At 40.3% G+C, this 23,813-nt stretch overlaps 1 protein-coding gene across 1 annotated transcript in view; it reads left to right on the top strand.

The window, feature by feature from the left end:
• AK8 (adenylate kinase 8) overlaps window positions 1–23,813 on the top strand; it is a 68,843-nt gene that overhangs the window by 35,034 nt on the left and 9,996 nt on the right. The window contains exon 10 of the mRNA XM_035896556.1: window positions 4,872–5,013. Within this exon, the coding sequence (XP_035752449.1) occupies window positions 4,872–5,013 (142 nt within the window). The remainder of the gene's footprint in view (window positions 1–4,871; window positions 5,014–23,813) is intronic.

The following is a 23,813-nucleotide window of genomic DNA, read 5'->3' as shown; positions in this document are numbered from 1 at the left end:
CCCCCGCCCCTACCCCGGCCGCCGCCCGGAGCAAACGCTCCCCTTCCTTCGCCTGTGCTGCACGGGAGTGACACCGGGCCTTGTCCTCCCCCCGCTCGCGTGGAAGACGCGCTTGGATTATTTTTTATTATTTGCAGTAAACCGGAATTGCCTGTATGCTCTGAAATGGAAAACGAGCTCGTTTTCACAGGGCTGGTGTGTTGGCAGGATTAAATGAAAATATTCATCAACCTCCATGATGGTCAATCACTGTTAAATCATTCTCAAGCGCGTTAAAAACAAGTTGAAACAATCTCTGGAGACCTTAATGGGCGCAAGGAAGCAGAATACTTCTCAGGACCCACATAAAATGACCCATTGTGAATAATCCAGAGTTTACAGAGCAATAAGATAAGCAAATCCCATGCTTTGCTCAATTTAGGATTGACAGGACCATCCAGGAAAGTAGCCTTTGGCAGTAGCTTATACTCAGGGCAAGATGTTAACTGTCAAGTACTGGGATCAAGCCTTAGGCATCTGAATTAGCTGTGAAAGTCTTCAGACCTAGCTAAAAAAAAATCATCTCCAAAAGAAGGATAAAGGGTAAATGGACAATACTGTCAAAAGCACCTTAAACTTTTTACAGCACAAAGCTGACAGAATTTATATCTGCAAATGCATTTACGCTGTACTTAGAATCGAGGTTTTATAGGTTTGGAGAAGTGAGTCAATACCCTTCAAAAGTCTGTTTCAAAGGGAAATATATGGAGGAGGAATCAATTTAAATATGATAATTGTATAGCTTGGAGCACTGACAGCATTGAAGCTATTGGAGAAGAGTGCCCTGTAATCTCTCAAGTAGTGTTTTTGCCTTTCAGGCTGTGCCTTTAATGTTCTGTTACTTTTGTCTTGAGCAGATGGTATGATTTTGTCAACTGATTGCCTGATACGGTTTTCTGTTAGTTCTGCAGATCTACAGGTTGGGTAAGAGCGAATGGGCCATGCTCCTATGAGTTTCATGAGGAAGGACTTTTCATGAGAAGTACTTTATACTTCAGAAAACCTTTGAAGCTCTGGGAAGTAAATTTATTTTTTAAATGGTCTGCTGGAAGGTGCTGATTGACAGCCCTGGAGACACAAAATCTCTGGGTGTCCACACAGCAGTTCCAGCACGAACAGCAGCGCTTTAGGGCTCTGTTCCCTGTACCCTGCCTGATCGTGCCCTTGAATTGATTAGATCACTTCTTTGGTCTGCAGCTGCTAATTCAGCTGCACAGTCTAGACCATTAACATGGTTGAGACAAGCTGGGAGATAAAGGAGATACAGTGTGTGGTATTGATGTTAGGCAAGAATGTATGCATGAATGAATTACATTTCTATATGGAGCTGGTTGTGGCCTCGTTCTGCCATGTAAACCATTTCTGAGGTTCACCGTGACCTTGGTCCACAGCCACATATGGTGCTCTCAGCACAGGGTATCACTGTAGCTCTGCAGCATTACTTCTGCGGGCTGAATTTTACTCCTGTACCTTGATTTCTTGCCTTAATAGAGATGTGCTTCCACGTTACCTAATCTGGATATCTCTTTGTAGCATATTGTAATTTTTACAAGAAACTTATCTTTGGACTTCTCTAATGATAAAGTAAAACCTCTCTAGAGCCTCATTCCTCCAACTTTCAGAGTTGGAAACTCACACAAGCTTATGTTGAAAAGGAATTGATTATTCAAAGCTCTTGTGCTTCATAATCTTCTTAAAACATGTAGATTGACTGTCTCATCAGAAAAGCTCTAAATTTTACTTTGCTATATAGCCCGTTGGGTCATGTGCTTAAGGCCAGGAGACCTCTGGCTAGTTACTTACAGACTGTGTGCCCCTCCAATTACAGGTTATTAATTTGCCTTACATCCGAGAGACAGTTCCACATGAGTGAAAAGGAATACCACACTGCAGAGTTCTTCATTACCTACTCTGTCTGTACCACAGCAAAATAAGAATAATACTGATTTCTTTCTTCCTTTTTTTTTCTCTTTTTTTTTTTCCCCCTCTGGTCTGTGGAAGATGTTTTACAGTTTTAATGCAGCTGTTTTAAGTGTGACTGTTCCTGTTCAAGGGCAGCTGATGTTCTTTGTAATGCCATTGAACAGCCAACAAGCTATGTTCCCCTATTGTGTTGAAGTGATAGGTATGTTTGCTAATCAAGAGGAGAGCAGAGCTTGCTGTCTGACTTGTTTATGTTTTATTTCTCACCATCAAGCTTTAGAGGGAGGCACAGAAAATATGTAAGCATCTATATTATTCAGTGATGTATATATGTACATGATTTGTCAAACAATCTGAAGTGTATTGCTGATATCTTCTAGTCAGTCGTTGTTGAACTTAGCAAGGTGTCAGGGCTACCACATATCCCTAGTATTGCTCAAAAACCCCCAAACCTGGCATGCCACTAGATTAATTGTTAATTTCTTGTCACTGCATCTTGTTAGATTTTTTTTTTTTTCCTCTTGTGATTGCTTCAGTTTTGTTCAAAAATAGTGACCAAAGTGCAGAGGATTTCGATCATCAGGATTCACAGAAGGCCTACAGGAAGTGATCAGGTCGAGGAGATGCTGCCTGGTTCCCATTGCAATTGCTTTTTCATTTTCTTTTAGGCTGTAGCGTTTCTCCTTCCCATATGCAGGATAGAAGCGATTTGGACCCCGCAACTGGAGAATCTCTTACGATCAGCTGGAAGCTCAGCAGCACAGTACACCCACTTATTTCTCTGCGCTGCTCCTGGAGCTTTCAGCCTCTGCCCCGATTCCCTGTTCATGTCACAGGGATGTCAGCTCCAGCAGAATCCTACCTTAGGGCAGTTTTAGTCTTGGGTTGATAGGTTTCATTCAAATCCCTTGCTAAACTGTCTAAGTATTCTGAAAATGTTAAAAAAAACCCCATGTAATTTGGCATCTTTGTAAATCCATGTTAATGATCCCAGTAGGACTCATGATACAATAACATGCATCAAGACAGAAAGTTTAGTGCTGCAGCCAGAAATGCAACACTATCAGGAAAATTCCACTGGTCTTTGTACAGAATATGTTTTGGGGAAAGAGAAGGTGGGATGGGATTTTTTTTCTTCTTCCTACCAGGATGTCTGAGGTTTGTATTAGTTCGTGTAACCTGGAGGGTAGGGAGAACTGCCCTGTGCAGAGAGCACTGAAATTCTCCTCTATACCTGCCTGCAGCTCAGGTCTTACATAGAGAAGTATCATCTGCCTAATAACATTTCTGCCTGCTGCTGCACTATTGTATAGTTAATCTTATGAATCCCATTTTTAACAGAATGCCTAGTTTTGCATTGTCATTTTGCTGTCTGTCAAATGTCTGGTTTTATTCCATTCCTTTTTTCTTCTAGCAGATATTACTCTCCTTAACTTGTTTTTTTTTTTTTTTTTTTAATAATGTGAAGTGGGTATCCTCAGTTAATGCACTAATCTGTTTTCTAATTAATTCCCTGTGGTTTTCCTTGCTTTTTGCTGGTACATTGAATCCTGAGTGCAATTCTGTAAACTCAGTAATTTGATTATTTAAAGGAGAAGTAATGAATTTCATGATGGAGGTGTAAGTCCTTAGGAAATGTCAAATTTCAGGAAGCAAATGGATTCTATTATTGCAGTTTAAAACCTGCTTGTACTGAGAGTATAATGTGCACTGATAATAATATACTCTACTAAAATACAGGCGCATTCTTGTCAGCTCATCCTAAAGCAAATTGCATTGTTAGAAATCTGACGCATATGTTCTCCTGCAAGCACTTGTTGTATTTTTGTATGCAGATGCAATGGCAGGGTGAGTATCAAAACATCAGCATTCCATGATGTGGATTTATGTAGCATTTTTTTATTGCTTGTTTCCAGTAGAGGCAACAGTGTATTAGACATACTGTATAAACAGAGAGAAGGGACTCTCATTGCTTCTTGAAAATTGTTTGGGCTGCTTTTTGGAGAAGTAGCTTGAAGTGAATTTGCTGACCTTTCTTTGGGGTTATTTGACACTAAATCCAACATATTGCAAGAATCCTTGCAAAATGTATAGTCACTCTTGTTGAACCTAATAATTTAATTCTTCTGTGAAAAGGGGGAAAAAATTACAAGATACTTAAACTTATGTATCTCTATTGAAATATTTTTATGAAGGCTATAGTGAAAATATGCAGGATACCTCCTTACCACTGTGTCCTATTAAATAGGATTTTAAAAGCTGCATAGTAATTGTAATCCCAGTCAGCATCTTGCTGATCTTTTCTCTTGCCCTAAAGCAAAATAACAACAGAGAAAAGAGAACTTTTCTCTCTAAAATTAGGGAGTCATCAATGCCATAATTACAGTAGTTGAAATACAGCTTGGAAATTTATTTTCAGTTATAAAAGCTTCAAGCCTTTGGGCAAATAGAAGAAATATTGCATCTAGCCTGCTGTGGCAGAACCATTATCATCTCCTACATTAAATACAGAATGCTACAGAAATTTCTTTCCTGTTTTAGGATTTCTTTTACACAACTCAGGTGATTATTTTTGTATTTTGATAAGATTACGTCGCACGCTTCACTGTGACATCAGCCCACTATGGCTGAGAGAAAAAGTACATGGCAAAATTATGTAGGCATCAGTTTTTACCAAATACTTTACTTTAGTCCTACAGTTCCTGTCCTATGAGTTTGGGTATTCCGTGATAGCACAGTAAATATGCAATCAACAGTAACTCCTGTCTCCAAGAATCTATCAATCATAAACAGGAATAACTCTTTGTGGTTTAGTTCCTATAGCAGCCTAACCAGAAAAAGTAGTTTGTATCCTCCTTAACTGCAGACTCAGCATACAAAACAAATGTCATCTTTTTAATCCTTTGCAGTCCCAGACAACCTTGTTATGAAGATCCTGGCAGAACGCCTAAACGCACTAGACTGCACGACCAATGGATGGGTGCTTCGTGGCTTCCCAAGAGACATAGAGCAGGGAGAACAGCTGCAAAAATCACAATTTATTCCAAACAGGTAAGGTATAAATTTAGCAATCATGACATTACATATATGAAATTTTTTTTTATGGAAAGATACAGGTCTTTATTGACATTGTATAGGCTGTTGCATCTTATTTATTTATTCCTTCCTTAGCTAGAAAAAGGGGTCTTGCTCCTGAAGAATGGGAAATAGAGCATTGGCCTTACAAATCCTCCAGATGGCCAAACTGTGGGAGAGAGAAGGGGTTTGTTCTTCTGGTTATTTGTTTGAGTTGCCTCTAAAGGCAAACCATAAGAAATGGATTAAAGTTTGGATTATATCAGAGGGTGTATTTTATTTGCAACAGGAGGGGGGATCTACCTCTTCTTTCTTTAGCATTGGCATAATATCATGGAAATATATTAGTATTGTGAGGAGCTCATTATGAGACTTTTGGGTTTTGTGAAATAATTAAAAACAACATGAGAATTATATTTTATTTGAGCTATAATGAAGTGTTCAGAAATGTAATATAAGAGAAATTAGCATCAAAAGAGAATATTACGACTGCCAGGCAAATAAAATGGAGTTACTCTTTACAGCTGGTCCAAGGGCGATGAGGATTTGAAATGCTGGTGTACTTGTCAAAGCTGAGAGGCTTCTCCATTCCCCTCCAGGGGTTCCTGGTTCAGTCCATACCCCTGGCTGACACCGTGGCCACTCCAAAGGCAGATGTTGGAAATTTGTAGTCTTTATGCTTGCAGGAAGCTTATTCTTACCTAAAAACTAGTACTGGATGTGTTTCAGTTTGCAAAGTTACTCTTCCTGTGTCTTCTGCATGGCTGTCCTCAATCCCCTCGTCACTCCCTGTACAGGGCATAGAGGAAAGATGTAAAAGGGTAAGACTGAGTTGGAGAGATGCTCTCGGTTTGGCTGGGGTGGAGTTAATTTTGCCATTGGACCTTGCTTGCTCACTCCCACCCTGGTGATACGGGGGAGAGAATCAGAAGAGTAAAAGTGAGAAAACTTGTGGGTTGAGACAAAGACAGTTGAATAGGTAAAGCAAAAGCCAGGGCACAAGCAAAGCAAAGCAAATGAAGGAATTCATTCCCTCCTTCCCGTTGGCAGGCAGGTGCTCAGCCATCCCCAGGAAAGCAGGGCTCTTGGGAAGACAAAAGCAGAACTCTTGTTACTTGGGAAGACAAACACCATCACTCCCAATGTTCCCCCCTTATTCTTCCCCCAGCTCTGTATGCTGAGCATGACATCATATGGTGTGGGATATCCCTGGGGTCAATTTGGGTCAGCTGTCCCAGCCATGTCCCCTCCCAGCTCCTTGTGCCCCCCAGCCACTCACGGGTGGTGGGGGGGGGAGTGGCAGAAAAGGCCTTGGCTCTCTGTAAGCTCTGCTCACCAGGAACGAACACACCCCTGGATTATCAACGCTGCTTCCAGCACAAATCCAAAACATAACCCATACTAGCCACTATGAAGAAAATTAACTCTACCCCAGCCAAAACCAGTACAAGAAAGAAAAGAGGATTGTGAAAAGGGAGGGAACTAGCAGTCAGGCCATCAAGGCTTCAAAATGAAAGTACGTGAAAGCAGCAGCAGCTTTATTAAAAGTAAGACAAAATACATCTTAAACAGGAATCTATTTCATGAAAAAAGAGAGAAAGAATCTTGAAACTTATGCTAGATCCAGTTAAATAACATTTCCCATGGATTATTCTTCATCTGCATTTAGAATGTAGGTCCTGAGCCCCTAAACGTGTATCTGAGTGTCTGAGATCAGTGTGAATACTCAAGTCTGTGCCATGTGTTCCTTTACAGGATCGAGACCTCATCAAATGAGGAAGAACAACTCGTTATAAAACTGTATCTGTGGAAATTTGGCACTGATCCATTTGCTCAGCTTCCATTTTCTTTAAAGAGCTCTGCACATTCATATCTGAGTTAAGAATTTGGCCCCTACTATTTCATACAGGGGTTGAAGTAAGGGACAAAAATAGACATCATGCTACCTGATTGATTTTGGAGTTGATATTTTCCATGAAACTGAAGTAGTAGGCATATAAGGGAGAGAGGGTGATTATAAACAAAAGGACATATTGCAGCATAGGATAGCAGGGCAGTAATTCAGTTTCAGTTGTGATGCTAGTTATAAAACACTATCTGCAGAGGTGGTGTTTCTGACATCAGGAGAAAAAACTGATAGAATTATAGCCTTGAAATCAATCTGGGAATAGGATGCAGAAATCTATAAATCAGACACAGAACAATCTACAAAGTCTCATTTTTAGGAGGGCTCTGTTGATGAAATTAGATTAAAATAAATTTACATATATATCAAGTTTATTATTAAAATCTAGTCACATCAGTAAACAAAATTATTTGTGAAAGAGTATGTTACTCTGTGTTTTGAACTCAAAGTAGACCTCTTTGGCTGATCAGAACACAGAGTTATTGTCTGCTTGTCAAGTCATAAATCTATTCCTTAGAGCTAATAAATGGTTAGTGTTCAAATACTATGTTTTATCTGACTCCCACCTCATAAAGCTAGTACACATAATACTAAATTATACAGCATTGAGCAGGATCAGTCTCCTGACTCCTCCATCTTATGGAAAGAAAAACAAACCCTAGTAATTGATGGTAGAAAAGAAGGAAAATAAAGTTATTTGAAAACAAACAAAATGGGCTATAAAGTTTGTTAAAATGTAATAATAAAAAAATCTCATACAGCATCAGCCACTGCATCCAAAGAACTGCCCTGGAACAAAAAGGAAAATAATTCATTTTCCACTGAAAAAGTAAGGTACGGGGTTTTCTTTAAATTAGAATTTGCAGTAGAGCAAAGCCTTGCTTACAGACTGGTAGAGCAAAACCTGCCAGTATCAGACAAAACCTGTCTACCAAAGAACTGCTCTTTCTGTACTCAGAGAAGACATGTATTGCTTTCTGTGTTCCTCCCTATGAAGCAGTTACTGCTTAAGTGGACAGGATCCTAATCGTATTGAACTGTGGCAGCCTTTAGGGCAAATAAGAAGCTGAATCTATTAGTGGTCTCTCAGCTACCTAGTAAAAGAACACCATTAACCATTTAGTGCCTACGGGAAGTGGGAATCCAAATACAATCGCAGGTTGGCATCTGAAGCTCAGAACTACAAACGCAAAGGACTGAGTTCAGTTCCTCACCCAAATGAGTGTAAATAGGTATTTTAGCTTTTTTTTTTATATTGTTAATGCTTGAGCAACAATAGGAAACATATAGCCATGGATAGTTCTAATATACAGAAAACTCTATTTAATATCTAGCAAAATCTTTCTTATCCCCTTCTGCTCTCTCCCAAACTTACAGTTAAAATAAGATTCAGCAGCAACACTGTCATCTGTTATATATCTCTTGTCATTAGCTTCAGCTGGTTCATGACCAGCTGTCTGCTGGTTCCAGGCCAGCTTAAGGCAATCAGCAGTTTAAGGATTCCCTGAGCCAGGGGGTCATCTGGACAACTGTCTAATAGCCCATTTGCCTTGATTTTATAGTCTCTTTTTCAACACACTGTACTTTTGGCCTCCACTAAATCGTATGGAAAGGAGTTTTACTTTTTCACTGGGTGTCATGTGAAAATATTTCACAGTATTTCTTCTGGGTTCCTTTCAATTGAAACACAGTTATAAGCGTTCCCTGTTCATGCTCTCCTAACACTCCTGATTTTCTAAGCCTCTTGTATATGCCTGTTCAGTCATCTTTCCCAGGCAAAGAACCTTGGTCTGGTTATCCTTTCCTTTCCCGAAAGTCATTTCACTCTTCTGATCGTCCTGTCCCCCTGTTCTCTACCTTCTCTACTTATTCTAGTTTCCTTTCTAAGGTGGGACAACCAGAATTGCATTCAGTTTTGAGGGTAGCGCTGTGTACTGCATATATATATATATATATATATTACCATAAACATTTTTTCATTTTGATCTTAACTCCATTACTCATAACTGTTGATATTCTGTTGGATGGTATTGTGATTGATTTTGGAAGAACATCTTGTGTGTGTAAATGATGGTAACTGTACGGTGTGTCTTTGAAAATATACTGAAAAATCACAAAGTTACATAGATCTCAATTAAGTGTGTACAAGCTCAGCAAGGAGCCTAAAGAACCTTTAACTCGAGATCTCTGTAGTTAAAATTGTAGCCAGGTTTGTGTTAGAGTTCTCCTCAAGCCAGTAAAGCAAGCTCTTCCATCTGTGCCAGTGGGGTCCGCTGCTAAGTGCGTCCTGGGATTCCCAGTTCCTCTGTTCCATCATTTCCTTTGTTTTTTTCCATCTGATCTGAATCCAGGGTCGATTGTATTACATTTCAGTATTGATTAATTGTGTTACAGTAGTATCTACGAACAATACAACAAGTGGACAGACAAAGCTGGGCAGGGGAGGGATGAACTTGAGGATTGACCTAACAATACATATATAATATTTCAAATACCCATTTTTCCAATATTAAAGCTTTTTCTTTCCCAGTACAGAAAACAAACAGCACTAGCTTCTCCAGTGCAAGTTTTCAAGAAGTGTTTTATTTGGTCTTCCAAATGATGTGGCTGTGGTCTTTTTATATAATATATTTAAAGCTTCTTTTTTATCACACTGCTAAGAACCTGGATTCAAACAGTTTAGGATAATGAAGTTCCTAATTTCTAAGGTAGAATCTTTGAATATGTTAAAAAGGGAAAAAATCAGAATGGAAAAATATATATTTTTTTTTTTTTTTTAACTATTTGGTCTTTACATGGGGCTTTCATATTTCTGCAGCTGATCCCAATGCGGATTAGGGATAATAAACAGCCTATTAATGGAGGCCTGAACTAGGAAATGGAGTTTGAATCAGCAGCAAAATTCAATGGCTGGCGAAGGTTAATAACTCCATTACTATCAGCTCTATTTTTTAGCCGTTTGAAGAGCTAGGTGTTAGCCTTATCTTACTCCTCATTAATTGAGCTAATAGAACCTCAGTGACCCTACCATGCTGCCATTATCTGAGAGTTTACCAGACATGGACTGGAATACTTATCACTGAATATGTATTCCTCAGGTTCATTTTTATATCAGAAATATTTTTGTTAAAGATCGGCTGTCTTTGGGTTTCTTTTTGTCTTTTCATTTCCTTGCCGCCTTCTGTAACAGCTACATATTTGGAAATTAAATGTAAATGACTTAATTAAAATCCTATCAAGGAACAAGCTAAGTCCCAAAATAGTTGCAACAAGGAAACATAATAGTGATTGAATTATTCTGACATGGAAAAATCTTACAGGGCATTTTTAAAACTTTGGCCTAATTTAAATGATGGATATTGTGTGTTTATAATGGATGTGTTTTTAATTGATGGCATACAAAAATCTGATGAGGAACAAAGAAGAAATGTTATAATTATATCTTCCTATTTTCTTCTCATTTTCAGGGAAAAAAAAACCAGAAAAATGATGGGGTAATCAAGGTACTAAATCTGTACAATAAAATTTGCCAGGGAGAGAGAGAAACGGTAGGAAAAGTCCAAGTGACCTATGTAGGATTTGGCTTAATTTATAAAAAAAGTAGTAAAAATAATAGGCAGACCAATTCTCTGTTTCAATCATTCTCATTTTTTGTCTCTTCTGATTAGGAAGCAGCTCGCTCTTACCAGAGCCATTATACGGTTGCTGGTTTATTGACTGTTGTCTTTGCTAATGCTAATTGGTTTCCTTTTTATTATTACTTTGCACATCGGTGCTCCCATCTCAGTCTCTTCCTCCTCCATCACATGTTCAAAGTCAAACAGACTGGCTGGTTCAGTAAAAACTAAGGGGCAAGGCATGGGAGCTAAAGGGGCAGGATCTTCCTGAGGTCTGTGGTATGCTTATGAAATAGAAGCATATTTTGGAAAGTGTGGTTTAGGTGATGAATTTGTCTTCCCCACCCCAGTGGAAGTACTCACCCCCTTATCTAGGCTGACTATACATCAAGGACACATAGCCATGCTCTGAGGGCAGAACACCCTGGACAAGTGATAAAAACTACAAGGGTTTTTTTTCCCCAACCAAAATTCATTACAGATTGTGCTTACTGGGCAAAATTAACAGATCTTTCTCTTGCCTGGACTGGTGAATAACTCGTCTGCTTCACTGAGTGAGTGGGATCAATTATTCCACAGTTGGTACCCCTGTAGCCTTTTGCAAGCTGCAATAATTCAGTCATTGTGTTATATCTTGACGCAAGTGTTTTGAGACTTACCCTGTTCATTGACAAGATTTTAATTAAGTCATTTACCTTTGTTTCCTGATCTGCCTCTATTGCAAGAGGCATCACTGAGCACTCCATAATGGGCAAAATCTATTGGGGAAGCTCCCATTACCTTATGTGTAACAGCTGTGCATAAAAAGGCATACATTGCTCTGGCATGGAGGCTCTGTTAAGCAGTCACACCCACGGGCTACTTAATAGTGACAACTAATTCTCCACATGTAGTGCAAAAAGCCACACACACGGAGTCTTTTGCTGTACACAAAACTGATGGAAGCAGCTCCTTACGCAGATTTCTGAGGTTTGGCCATTGGGGGGAATCCTTATTCTCTGTTCTCCCTTTCTTCCTTAGTAGATTGTGCTCTCTCTTCCCTCGTAACATAACACTAATCTGAATAGAAGCTATTGCTATTAAATAATCCAATAGATAGAAAATTGGATGATTACAGTAAAAAGATTATGTCACTTGTGCTGCACATTCTGCCTGACCTATATTGGTACCATGAGAGCCTTTCTATCCTGGGGAAAGGCGTTAATATGCATCCTGAGCCAACAATAGCAAAGCATCAAATGCAGTTTTAAAATCCTTCTGTGGGCTTTCTGTAGGATGCTGCATTTGCTGTCACAGGCTTATTCTGCTCCAACAGGAATAGGAGGTATATTTGGCTTCAGTTGTGGGAGGCAGGTATTATTTTTAGAAGTTACCTCATCCTTTTGATGGCTGGAGTTTGTTTGGTGAAATCCTGGGTACAGCAATTAAGGAGATCTGTGATCTCAGCAAGCTTCCTAAGTCTCCAGGAAGAGAAAGAAGAAAAGCTTCTACTTCTAAGTCAATATTTTTATTTTTATTTTATAAGGACCCAAACCCACATGCACAATCCTTTCATTTTTTTTGCTGCTGAAAGGAGGGATATTCTTTGCAGTAGCTATCTCTCACAAACGAGGAGAAATTAGGAAACCTGAAGAATTTCTATCCTGATTGCCCTTATGTTGAAACTATTTTCTCAGAAGATGCCACCGGTATCAAGGTTGCCTTTCTGAACTCGGTACTTAACTGGAGAGAGAGAGAGAGAGAGAGAGAGAGAAAGAACTCTGTAAAAGCCATAGAGTCTGGGATGCTTCTCATGTCTTTGGCAATGGTAGCAAGCCTTAGACAAGGCCAACCAAACCAGCAACAACTCTGCTTTGTCCTCATGGGAACAGCTACAGTCAAACTGTGAAAGCACTGGGTTTCGTGTTAATGTTCTCAGTGCTTCTTCACAAAGTGCCATGATGAAGTATCCATGCTTTCAAGGCAGAGCTCCCAGCTCCTCCTTTGGCTGCCAAAATGAGATGCCAGTGTAGCAGCAGCAATTTGAACAAGGTGACTTTGAGTAGGTGATGTTGGGTTGTATTGACCTTGATGTTGACCTTGAAGAGTCAAAGAATTTTGAATGATGTCAAATTCAACGTTACAGGAAACCTTCTGTTTGAATACTCGATTGCAGTTCGGAAGCAGATAGCTAAATCAGGCCACGTTTGAGAGTCAAGTTCCAACAAGGCCTGATTTGGTCGGCTACACAAGAGTCCTGTGCCCTTACATGCTCTCAGTCACTTCAGGGCAAAGGATTGGCTTGCATCCCTACAGAGAAAAAAATATTTACTATGTGGTATTATTACTTGAGATTGTCTCTAGTTCCTAGAAGAAACTGAAGATTTTTACTGGACCAACCAACCAGGTTCTCACATGTTTGCATTTAAACCTTTCCCGTATTACTCAGGATGCTGAGCTGAAGGGTGTCCTGTGGTCAGTGTGAGGAACTTGCACATTTCCGTCTTGTCAGGGGAAAATATATTGTTCTGAGAGGACATCTGAGACCTGCCTGAAAGAAGAACCAGGTTTTTAAAATCCTAATTCACAATGACAACTTCACGGTACTAGTCTCTGCAAAGCAACAAAGGTTGTGTTCTGGGCATACTCCTAAGACACAACTTTTGTTTAAGGAATGAAATGAAACAGTCACAGAAACCAAAGTGTTATCATTTAAATAGTAGTCAAATCATCTAACGTGTGCTTTGTCCCTCTGCACTCTCTTTGCTTAAGTTTTTAGGCACACATTTTGGTCACCAAAGAGCATCCCTGAGAGCTCACTGAACTCGCAGACCTGGGTTCCCTCAGGTCTCCCAGTTTGCCTTCTGCTCATCTTGCTCTCTGGCTTGGGATCCAGCGGTATTCAAGGTGCTGTTTGAGTGCTGTAGCATTGAACCTGAGGGTTCAATCCTGCAGCTCTCCTCTGAGGCTGTTTGGTACAGAGTCACTTCTAACTAACAGTTTTGCTAAGGTGGGTACGTGGCAAAAGATGTGGCTGCACACAGCCATGCACCATCAGTGCGTTTTGTGGAAGGTAACACTGACTGATCTCAGCAGGGTAAAATAAGATGTGCTTTGTCAATTCTGAATGTTTCTTCATAGACTAAGGCAGTCATTTTCAAACAGTTACCTTAATTTCCTCAGTAGTTCACACACAAATAAGAACCATATACATGCAAGTCTGATTTTGTAGGATTTAGGAGCTTTTTGTGAGGAAGAAACTGGTTTCAGGATCTGACTGGAACCAGAAATAACTGAGGGAGGAAAACTTTAAATATAATGGTGTGGCAGCATTTTAATTTGCATTGGGTAAGAGAACACATCTAGATAAAACTGATGAGAGTTTTGCGTGTGTGAGAACTGTGGATGAAGACACTTGGTGTCTGAGAAAGCACGATAGGAGAAGGAGGGCTGTCCAGTGTTAAGCATCTCACATTGTGCCGATCTCTTACCACTTATTTCAGCAGTGTGGTAGCAAAAGTTGGCTGGATATTATTCTGAGTAAATGTAGAAGGGTTATCCTTACATCTGTGCAGGTTAAAACTGAGTTTATGAAAGTCTGTTACTGCATTTGCTGTCTGATATTGAGAGCACAGGGGCAGTACTTTTAGAGGAACTACATTACAAATGTGCATTACCTTTGAGCTCTGTGATTACTAGAATTCAGGAATCCTGGAGTAAAAACTTAGGTTAAGATTGTGCCAGCTGTGCTCTGATTTAGTAGTTTCTTTGGATCTAAGACTAATCCCAGAATAAGCCATTGCTCAGAGCTGGCATGGCTGGCAGAATTGGCCCATATGAAAACCACAGGCAGAACAGGCATTATGCTTCTTTTGCTTAGATTCTCCAAGCTGAAGATCTGGGAAGACAAGTGCATCAGTCTGTAGCAAATATAATATGGCTTGGGTGATTAAAACTGTCAAGTAATATTGCATATTGAATGGAGACTAGTTTGTCATTACCATGAGGATTAGAAAGTGTAATCTTCATTAAAACATCAGTGGATTTACTGCTGTTTGCCTTGGAACAAGGTATTTGCTCAGAATTTTCTAGTAAGTAAATTTAGCAAGTGCAGGGCAATTTAAGAGAGCGGAGCTGAATACTGTCATAGCTTATTCTGCAGGAAAGATGTCGGAATGATCCCTTATGTCTGACAGATGCCCTGGATCTAATTCTATTGGTCTGGATCACCTGCAGTCACATAAATGTATTAATCACCATCACTTCAATTGGCTTCCTTTGGCTCAGGTGTAAGTGGTGACCCAGTATTTTGATGCTATGCAAGGATCATATTTTCTGTCCCCAAATACATTATATTTACAAAATTCTGTATTATAGAACTTCGTCCTTTGTAAGGCTTGAAAAACACTGAGTAAGGCTTTTAAATGTTATCCTTTTCTAATGTGTGCTGTATTTCTGAGCTCAGTAAGACCACTATCATGCTTTGTGCATATTAAATATTTTTTTTTTAAAATTGTAGTCTAATACTGTTCTGTTATGAATGCTGATTAATATCCCACTGAGTGAATGATCCAGAGGACAGTCTGGTTTTGTGATATAACGGACCAAAGATCAAGGTACAGCAGGTTAAAAGAAAAACCTGTTTTATTTAACCTTCTAGTAAATGCTGCTGCTTTTGTGACCATAATTTAAGCTGATTTTCAGGCCAGAGTTTCAGGAAGAGCTTCTCCACACACACTTGCAGTGAAATCAAAGGATTTGTATTGGCCATAAATTTGCCCCAAAGTTAAAGAAAACAGAAACAAAATAAAGAAATCGCATGGTGTCTCAACCCCTTGAGTCCATTGGACTCTTCAGGTTGACGTATTTCTTAGCAGCGTCTGCAGTAAAACACTGAATGGTCAAAGCAAGGTGGTGGGCATGGAGAACTTCCCATATTTTTGTAGTTTACTTTCTTGTTTTAAAAGCACAGTTTCCTCACAGAATTCTGACTCCAGTTGTACATTTCTAGCCTCCACGGATGAGACTGCATAGAATTAACTGGTATAGGAGCAAGCTCTTAGCTTCCATTCCACCACTCAAAATATAATCACAGCTTGAAAACTTGCTGCCATTTTTTTGTTGAGGATGTCACTGCCAGTCCGTTGTACTGAATTCAGGTTTTTATTAACTTTCCATTAATAAATAGTTGAAATGCATTTTACTCAGTGGTTATTAAAGAATTCTTGTATTCCAGTTCTGTAATTCTTACAGTAAGTGGTTGTTACTCAGAAAAAGCATCCAATAAAGCACAGCAAAACCAATGATGGATGGCAGGAGAGAAGCTTGGACATAATGACAAGGGAGAACTAGGAACAGATTCATTTCTTAAAGTCTCTTTTGTGTCCTTCTTTGGCTGTATATTTGCATTACAATCATGGGAAGTTCAGTCAGTACAGCTTCCAAATTGCCTGCAAAAACTTGAGAGTAGCTTTCTCTGATTTATTAAGCATCGTGGTGTTTTACTGCTAAGTGTAGGAGAGCTCCATGGTCAGGCTGGATATTTGGGTTTAGTTCCTGCCTTGTAGAGAGTTTCTCCAGCAGTTCCTAAGTTTCTCCTCATGCTGCCTTCATTCCCCCCACCCCTACCTGACCCTGTTATAGATCTCAACTGTTGTTTTACCTTGTTGATGTTTTGTCTATATTTGCTTTAACCAGATGCCCCTCTTTGCATGCAGCACTGGGACTCATCCCCTCTCTCCTATCAACAATAATTAGCCTTGTAAGACTAATGGAAGAAATCGTGTCTAATTACCCCGTTGAAGGCCCAATTATGTTATTAACATTTGTGGGCTATAAGCTAATGATGAGGAGAGCCTCTCATTTGCATAGCATTAAGTTAATTGAGCTGGAAGCTATGGGGTGGATAGCAGCGATGATAGCAGGATTCTGTTACAGAATGGATAATGATGACCGGAGCAGGACGATTCACCTGACAGGTTTATTAATTAACGGCTATCTGATTACCTAAAAGAAATGGCAAGTGGCAGTCCTCCTGAAAGAAGCTGCAGTATTTTTTTAATGAAAGATGCAATATCGCTGCTGATAATTCTGGGGTGATTTACGGTAATGGCAGTGTAAGCTCTTTACTGGAAGCCTACGCAAAAAGCTGTGCTGGGTTACTTCCCACCTTGCAAAAATGTGCTGTGAGGGTCTGGTATTTCTGAATATGCCCAAGGCTTACACGGTGCATAAAGTAGGGCCATGCCAGTGAATTTGTGTGGTTGTATGAACAGTCTGTTTTGAAAATCCTTAATTGCTATGTAATCTGGGAGTTCTGCCCTTGGAAGAACCAGAGGATTTGATTTTGTACAAGGTTTTTTTTTTATTACGGTGTTAGGCAGGATTCTATGTTGTAGAAAGCATATGTTGGTATCGCTATACGTTGGGAGAAAATAACTATCAATGGTCAGCTTTCCACATTTTCCCAGGATGTACAAACTGCAAGTGAAGGTGAAGCGCCCTTGTCTTCAATTTATTTCTAGGTACAAAGAGTTACACAAAGTTGTTAAGCCTTTTAAGGAGCAGGAATCTTTTTTATTTAAAACAGTTCTAAGAATAAAAATCCATTTTTTTTCCATTTCATTAGATGTCAGGCTCTGTCTGGTTAATTCCAAACACATCGTAATTCACAATGGATTCAGACAGAGTCTTGTTTGAGCTATAGCATCTTTTAGATGAAAAAACCACTCTGTTTAAAAGTTGCCTGTGCAATCAATCCAAGGCTGAGTAACTTGCTACACAGTTACTCGTTGTTAGAAACCCACACCTCCGTTCTGAACGTATCTGAATGTCAAATATAGCTTCCAGTCAGCAGATCTTTTTATAAAGATTTTTTTTCAGCTCCATTGAAGAGCCCATTATTAAATCATGTGAACTCCAGACATTACCTAGTGACTGAGATACCCGGTTCATCCTGGAACAACCTTTGACCGGACTTGTCCCAGGAAAAAAAGAGAACACTACAAATTTTAACCTTTCAGAGAATGACTTTTTATCCATTTAGGATTTTGGTCAAAAGGAGAAGAGAAGAAAAATGAAAAATCGAAGATGAAGGAAGTAATCTGGGAGAACAGCTCCTGGAGCCAGCTAACAGTCCGAGACGTTTACTGGTTCTGGCTTGCAGCTGCCAGCAAGACCAGAGCCTCCCATCAGGTACCACTAGTTGAGGGCAGCTTACTCCATGTAGCTGTGGACTCCTGCGTGGTGTGGAGCAAGTGAGGGAGAAGGGTTTGTGTAACATTTACAAGGAACACCTTCCATCTCCTTCCAGCACGTGCTGGTACAGAGCCTAATGTCCGCAGTTGTGTAGAAATGACATAAAAAGGTCACCAGGAAGCCTAACGCAATCAATAAGTGCCTTTGCTGGAATTTAAACCCTACGTCCTCCTGGTCCTGATTAGCTTTGTGTAATCACTAACCCACACAGTCAGTGTTGGACAGAAATATCTTTACTGTATAAATTAGTTTTTCTGTAAGGTGTTCTGTAGTTTGCCACAGTGCCTTGCGGTGTAAAATAGGCAAACACAGCATCAAGCCAAGATCTGATAGATCAGGAATTATGTATTTAATTCAGAGCTCTGTACAGAGTGCTCATAAAAGCTTGATCATGATAGAGGGGCCAATAAACATTTGGGAACATAAATATTTCTGTAGGAAATGGCTTTGTGAAACATTTAGTTGTTGAGTAATAAGAACAACAGAGAAAAGAAGAAGAGCAGAAATCTCTAGGTACTAATCTGATGGGTTATATATGTTGCAATGATAATACTGTTGAGAGAGAATTTTTATGGGTCCAGTACCAACAAATACACTGAATCCTGCACTTTTTACTAATGTCTTCATCTTCTTGTGCTTGCCCCACTTGCTCTCTCTGCTGCTCCAGAATTCAGCTTTGAACCTAGAAAAGCAGTGGATGAGACCTAGGGGTGCTGAGCTACTGCTCTGTTGGGACACGAGGGTGTTAAGTCCTCTGACTTTGCACAAGTGTTTTGAGCAGGCAGGCAAAGCCTTGGGATCTCATGCCATGATCTGTTCACCAGAGGAATGGATCAAAATCTACAGAAGGCCAGGCAGCGCTTGTTGTCAGGGCTGGACTGCAAGGGAAAACGTAACTATGTGAGGATTTCAGGGGAAATGACGCTCTCTCTTCCTCTTTTGTTTGGAACATCCATTACTTGAGTATTTAGGCATCAGTCCAGGCAGAGAGCACAAGGAAATATATTTTAGAAAAGCACACATCAAATAGTATTTTAAACGGCCAAATTGTAGAGCAAAACATTCTGGCAACACAGCTGGTGCTCTTGTCAGTCTGTAGGGTAGAAAATAAGAAGACAAACCCGTAAGAAAAATAAAAACAACCTACAATAGCTAATCAGGTTAGAAGTGGTGTTTTGGCTGCAAGGATTTGGAGGGCTGTAGAGAAAAATAGAATAAGATTAGAAAATGTTTGTCCATCCTGTATGACAGATGTGGGAGGAGATGGAATCATTTGTTACTTCTCTTCTTTCCTCTGAAAACAGCAGCAGCAATGAGCTGGCAGGCACAGTGAAATGCAGTTAGCAAAAGTAATGGGAGGTGAAAGTTTGACCTTTTGTGATGGAAATTTGATATGAAAAAAGGGTCTTTTGATAATTTCTCTATCCAATCAGATATGGGAGATGTCTTGATCCTGTTTCCTCATTTGCATGCTGACTGATCTCATTTGAAAACCCAATCATTCAGAAATATTGGGACGTCAACAGAAATGTTACAAGCAAGGAGTTGTTTTATCTGAAAGGTCTGCAGGATGTCATCTCTTGTTTTTCACTCCAGTGGCCTGATCTCTTCTTCATGATTCCATGTTTTTATTGGCAGGATAAGTTGAACATATTGAAATGCAAATAGCCCTTTCCACATTGAACCAAAATAGTTTCAAAAACCAAGTTGTTGGGGGTTTTTTCTGTGTGATTGATTGTATCCAGGGCACTTCAAAAGCAACAAAGAAAATATTTGCTGCAGTGCCTCTGATTTCTTGACATTGCCAAGTTCTGATGTTTCCTGTTAGCAATCACCGGCAGAAAGTGATTCCTGGGCCTGCGTCTCGCCTCTGCTTTTTCCCCATGTAAGGCCCACACTGTTGCACCTCACTGTTTCGGGGACCAATGAGTGAGGTCATTTAGTTCACCTGCACTGGGATGCACACACTTTGTTGTTATCCCAGGTGCTGGGTGTCGTACGTGTATTTAATGGATTTTACCAAATTGCAGATGTGTTTAATCCAACAGTGGTATAAGTCAAAGCCTACCATGACCACATGTTGGCTTTCAACTGTGTGTATAACTGTCCAAGTGATTATCTGGCTGATCAGATTTCAGATCCTAGGCACTGCCCACTTAGGTGAGTTTAAGATCAACTTTATCTCCCTGACAATTTAACCCTTCTATTTTCTAGAACAGGCAATCCAATTTCCATTTTACTCAACCACGCAGTGGGTTAATGGCAAGTTTTCCTGCTGTGTAACTGGTGTCATTATCCCTTACTGGGGAGACTGCCTGTCAAACTCATGTCTTAAGCCAAAGTTTTGCATTACTTTTAACCCAGAAGCCAGGGACAAGCTAACAATATATAGTAGTTCTGAATAAAGGAAATTATTTAAAATAATTCTTTTTTTTTTTTTTTGGCATACTACCTTCTTAACATCAGGGTCAAGCTATACAAGAAATCTTTTTTCTTTAGTATCCCAAGATTTTTTTTTTCCTACCTGTTTCTCTACCTGGGCAACCCCTAACCCAAGTGCTGTCCTGAGAAATGGGATGTTCAGCTCCTTCTTCCTGGGGCTTCTTAGGCTTGCTCTGCTTTTTAGAAAAAAGTAAGTATTCACTGAATGTAAGCCTCTTGCCTCCCTGGTGAACACCTGCATTGGACTGCAAAAATATTCTGCTTTTCTGGTTTGATATAATTCTTTATACAAACCAGAACAAGTCCAACAGGAGGGCAGAGATGGATTTTCTTAGTTCAGTGTTGTGGCGCTAGGCTGGGCGATGGTTCGTAACTGGAATGTCCACGTGAAGCTGGCATGTTTTGAAGAGTTCTCCTGAGCACCAGCTACTGGCTGCCCCTACCTAATAAAACCTTCCTTAAAACTGTGGTTTTGCACAGAGTTTTGCTTCTGGTAGACCAGCACACCCTCTTGTTTCTCTGGGGTGGGCAGATTTGGAGAGGGGGTTTCAAGCTCTGCGCTGTAGGCTGGAGGCCGTGAGGAGGAGAGGCACGTACCGGGGCGTCAGTGAGGGCATGGGCACACCACAGGGACTGCTTTCCAGAGCCAAATCCTGGAGGGCACGGGTGCGAGGAAAGGGATGAACCAGATCATAAACTTTACATAATAGGATATCCTGAAAGTCATTTAGTTGGTGTTTGTACAACACTTGGAAGTATAAAGCTCTAAATTAGACAGGAGTTCAAGATTTACCACAGTGTTCCTCGGGTGGGTGGCAATACACCTCATTAGGGACCCATGAAGTTCACAGTCTTCATCACTGAGCTACAGAAATAGCATATTTACCCAGCTTGTTCTTTATGCAGTAGATTTCAGGGTGTGACCATGAGTTAGTGCATGTGTTTGCGATATTTATCTGATAGTACCTAATTTCTTCAGCAATACATATACTTCTGTGTATGGGTTGGGAATTTCATTGCTAGAAGAACGCGCCTGGTTTTGGCTGAGGACAGGAGTAACTTGACTGATAGGCCTCTTCAAATCAAGAGAACCCGTTTCATCAAATCCCGTCGCCTGTCAGCTGGGGGGGGTGCTTTGTAAACAGCAGCAATGATAAATTCCCCCACTCCTTGTGTAATAAACTGAAGTTGTTGGCATGACTAGCTAGCACGACTCAGCAGCGCTCCAAATTTGGCGTTGAGCATTCTCCCAGATGGGAAATCAGCCTCCTTCATCTCTCATGTATTTTAGATTATCGAATCATGTAAGTTAAAACACGATGTATTATTCTTGATAACCACAGCAATCTAGCTCCTCCCTGCTGGATTTTTTTAGCTATGCTTCCCTCTCCACCTTCTGCTTTTGCTCCTCAGTATTAAAACAAAAAATGCAGCTTAGTGTACCAATATTTTCTCTGCAGTGAAGTCAGCATAGAATATTAGCGTCCAAAAAGTTGTAAAACAAAAGACTATCGTATGCTGCACCTTTTAATCATGTAATTGCTGAGTGACATTTAACTCTGAGGCTTTAAGTTACTCCTTTGTCAGCCAGCCTTCTCCTTCTGCCCCGCTCATTCCTCCCTCCTCCCGAAGCAACCTGCTTTTGCAGAGTAGTGCTTTAACTACACTGAAGTTTGGCTGGGCTTCTACATATTACAGCAGCAACACGAAAGCAAACAATTGAAGTATTTGAGAACAATGAAATATGTATGGCTATCTGTGACAGCCCTATAAAGCAGAGCAATTAGCCGCGTAATCCGAGAAAGCCAAAGCAACCGGCAGCCCACGGTTCCCTATTAGTTAAATGCTTTTTGTACGTCCTCATCCCATCAAATCAACTAACACTTCCTTTAATTGGTTCATGAATTATACAGCTTGGCTGCATTATAATTTAATCACCAGTAAACATTCCTGGGGCCCGCTGTAAAGTGTATAGCGCTCATTAATTCCTTAATTTCAGCAGATGGAAGGGGAGATCGGATGAACGGTGGCAGTACAGAGCGCCTTGGGCAATGGAAGAAGGAAAAAAAGGTGGGGGGCCGTTTAGGTTTTTTAAGGGCTGTCAGAAACTCAATCTGTGAGCTGTCAGCAGCTTGGACCCGGTTCCCCCCGCCTCCCCCTGCCTTCACCCCACCTACTGCTGCAAGTGACTGACGGATTCATACGGAGGCTTGTCAACCTGTCTTTAAACATCAAGCCAGCGGGTAAACCAAGCCCAATGTAAATTAATTCTTGTCTTACGGGCCCCCCTTTCTCTGTCCCCATGAATATTTCATGGCGGGCAGCATAAATATTAATTCTAATAGCTCTGCACAGTGGTTATTATTTCTGTTTTATGACAAATATTCATAAAATATTCAGGAGCCTTTTTTAGAACATTTACACACTTGATTGTGAAATTTTCCAGCTTCCTGGGGACACAGTAAACATATTGGGGTTCTCTTGATGGACTTTTTTCTCTCTTAATTAATACTACGCCACATTAATATTTAATCAGGTTTAGTTTTCTTTTCCCCAGAAGTGAACCCTATTACATTTGAGGATTTATTTGACAGTATTTAAACAGGGAATTTTTATTCCCTATTATGAAATTGGTTTCCTTTGACACATATATAAAATGACACATTATAATCCATTCTTTTATTCCCTCCCCTTGCCCCTAAATCATACACTTTTTTGGCGTCAGTTCTTTATTTCATTTTATATACCAAATATCCTACCAACAACAAAAGTTAGTGCTTAAATGGTGGGGGTGGGGGGAGTTTGATGGAGCATTTTATAGGAACACTTAAGATTAAACATCATTTGCTATAAATTTGATTCCATTCATTTAATAAGGAAGAAAAGTAACGGTTTCCTTGCTAGGAGCAGGAGGTACTAGAGAAAAGCCACAGCCAGGTAGCAAAGGCATCAGTTCTGATATGAGTTTGCTAGTGCTTAACCCTGGAGTTCTTGCTCCGCTCAAGATTTGCTTTGCAGAATCTAATTATTGCAGGGGAGGGTTGCAAGCATCTAAGGAAACATGACTGCATTTGGGGAAGCGGGTTCAGGTTCCTGACCTCGGGCCTCTGGGGCTGCAGAGGCTTTCGATTATCTGAGACCGAGTTTGATTAACCTTGCGGATAGTGGAAATCGTGCCAGCCACATTACTCTAAAGCAGTGCTGGCTGCCATCTTATTCTGTGATTCATAAAGCACCGCTGGAATGAACTCCAGCGGGAATGCAAAGATGCTGGAATAACAGCTGAGAGTAAGAAGGAGGCAAAGAATAAAAATGAGGGGAGAAATGTAAAGCAGTTTTGAATGGAGGTACTAATGCATCCAAGCCACTTAGTACATATGGAAAGAGTTAATATTGCCTTCTCAAAAGCTATAAAAATGCATTGAAGCCCCTAGTATGAAACCGTTTGCTCTCTATCTGCGTGCCTTTCGCTGTGCTTATGTAACGTTTACGCAGCCGGTAGCTCTTCAGACCGCTGTCGCGTGGAATGGCTCTCGCTGCCAAAAGGCCTGGGGTTCTTCACTGGTGTAAATCTG

This window comes from Egretta garzetta, unplaced genomic scaffold (genome assembly GCF_000687185.1).
Source record: "Egretta garzetta isolate BGI_Z169 unplaced genomic scaffold, ASM68718v1 scaffold946, whole genome shotgun sequence".
NCBI classification, from domain to species: Eukaryota; Metazoa; Chordata; class Aves; order Pelecaniformes; family Ardeidae; genus Egretta; species Egretta garzetta.
The sequence above is the reverse complement of the archived record's forward strand: the minus strand, read 5'-3'. Positions and strand labels throughout refer to the sequence as shown.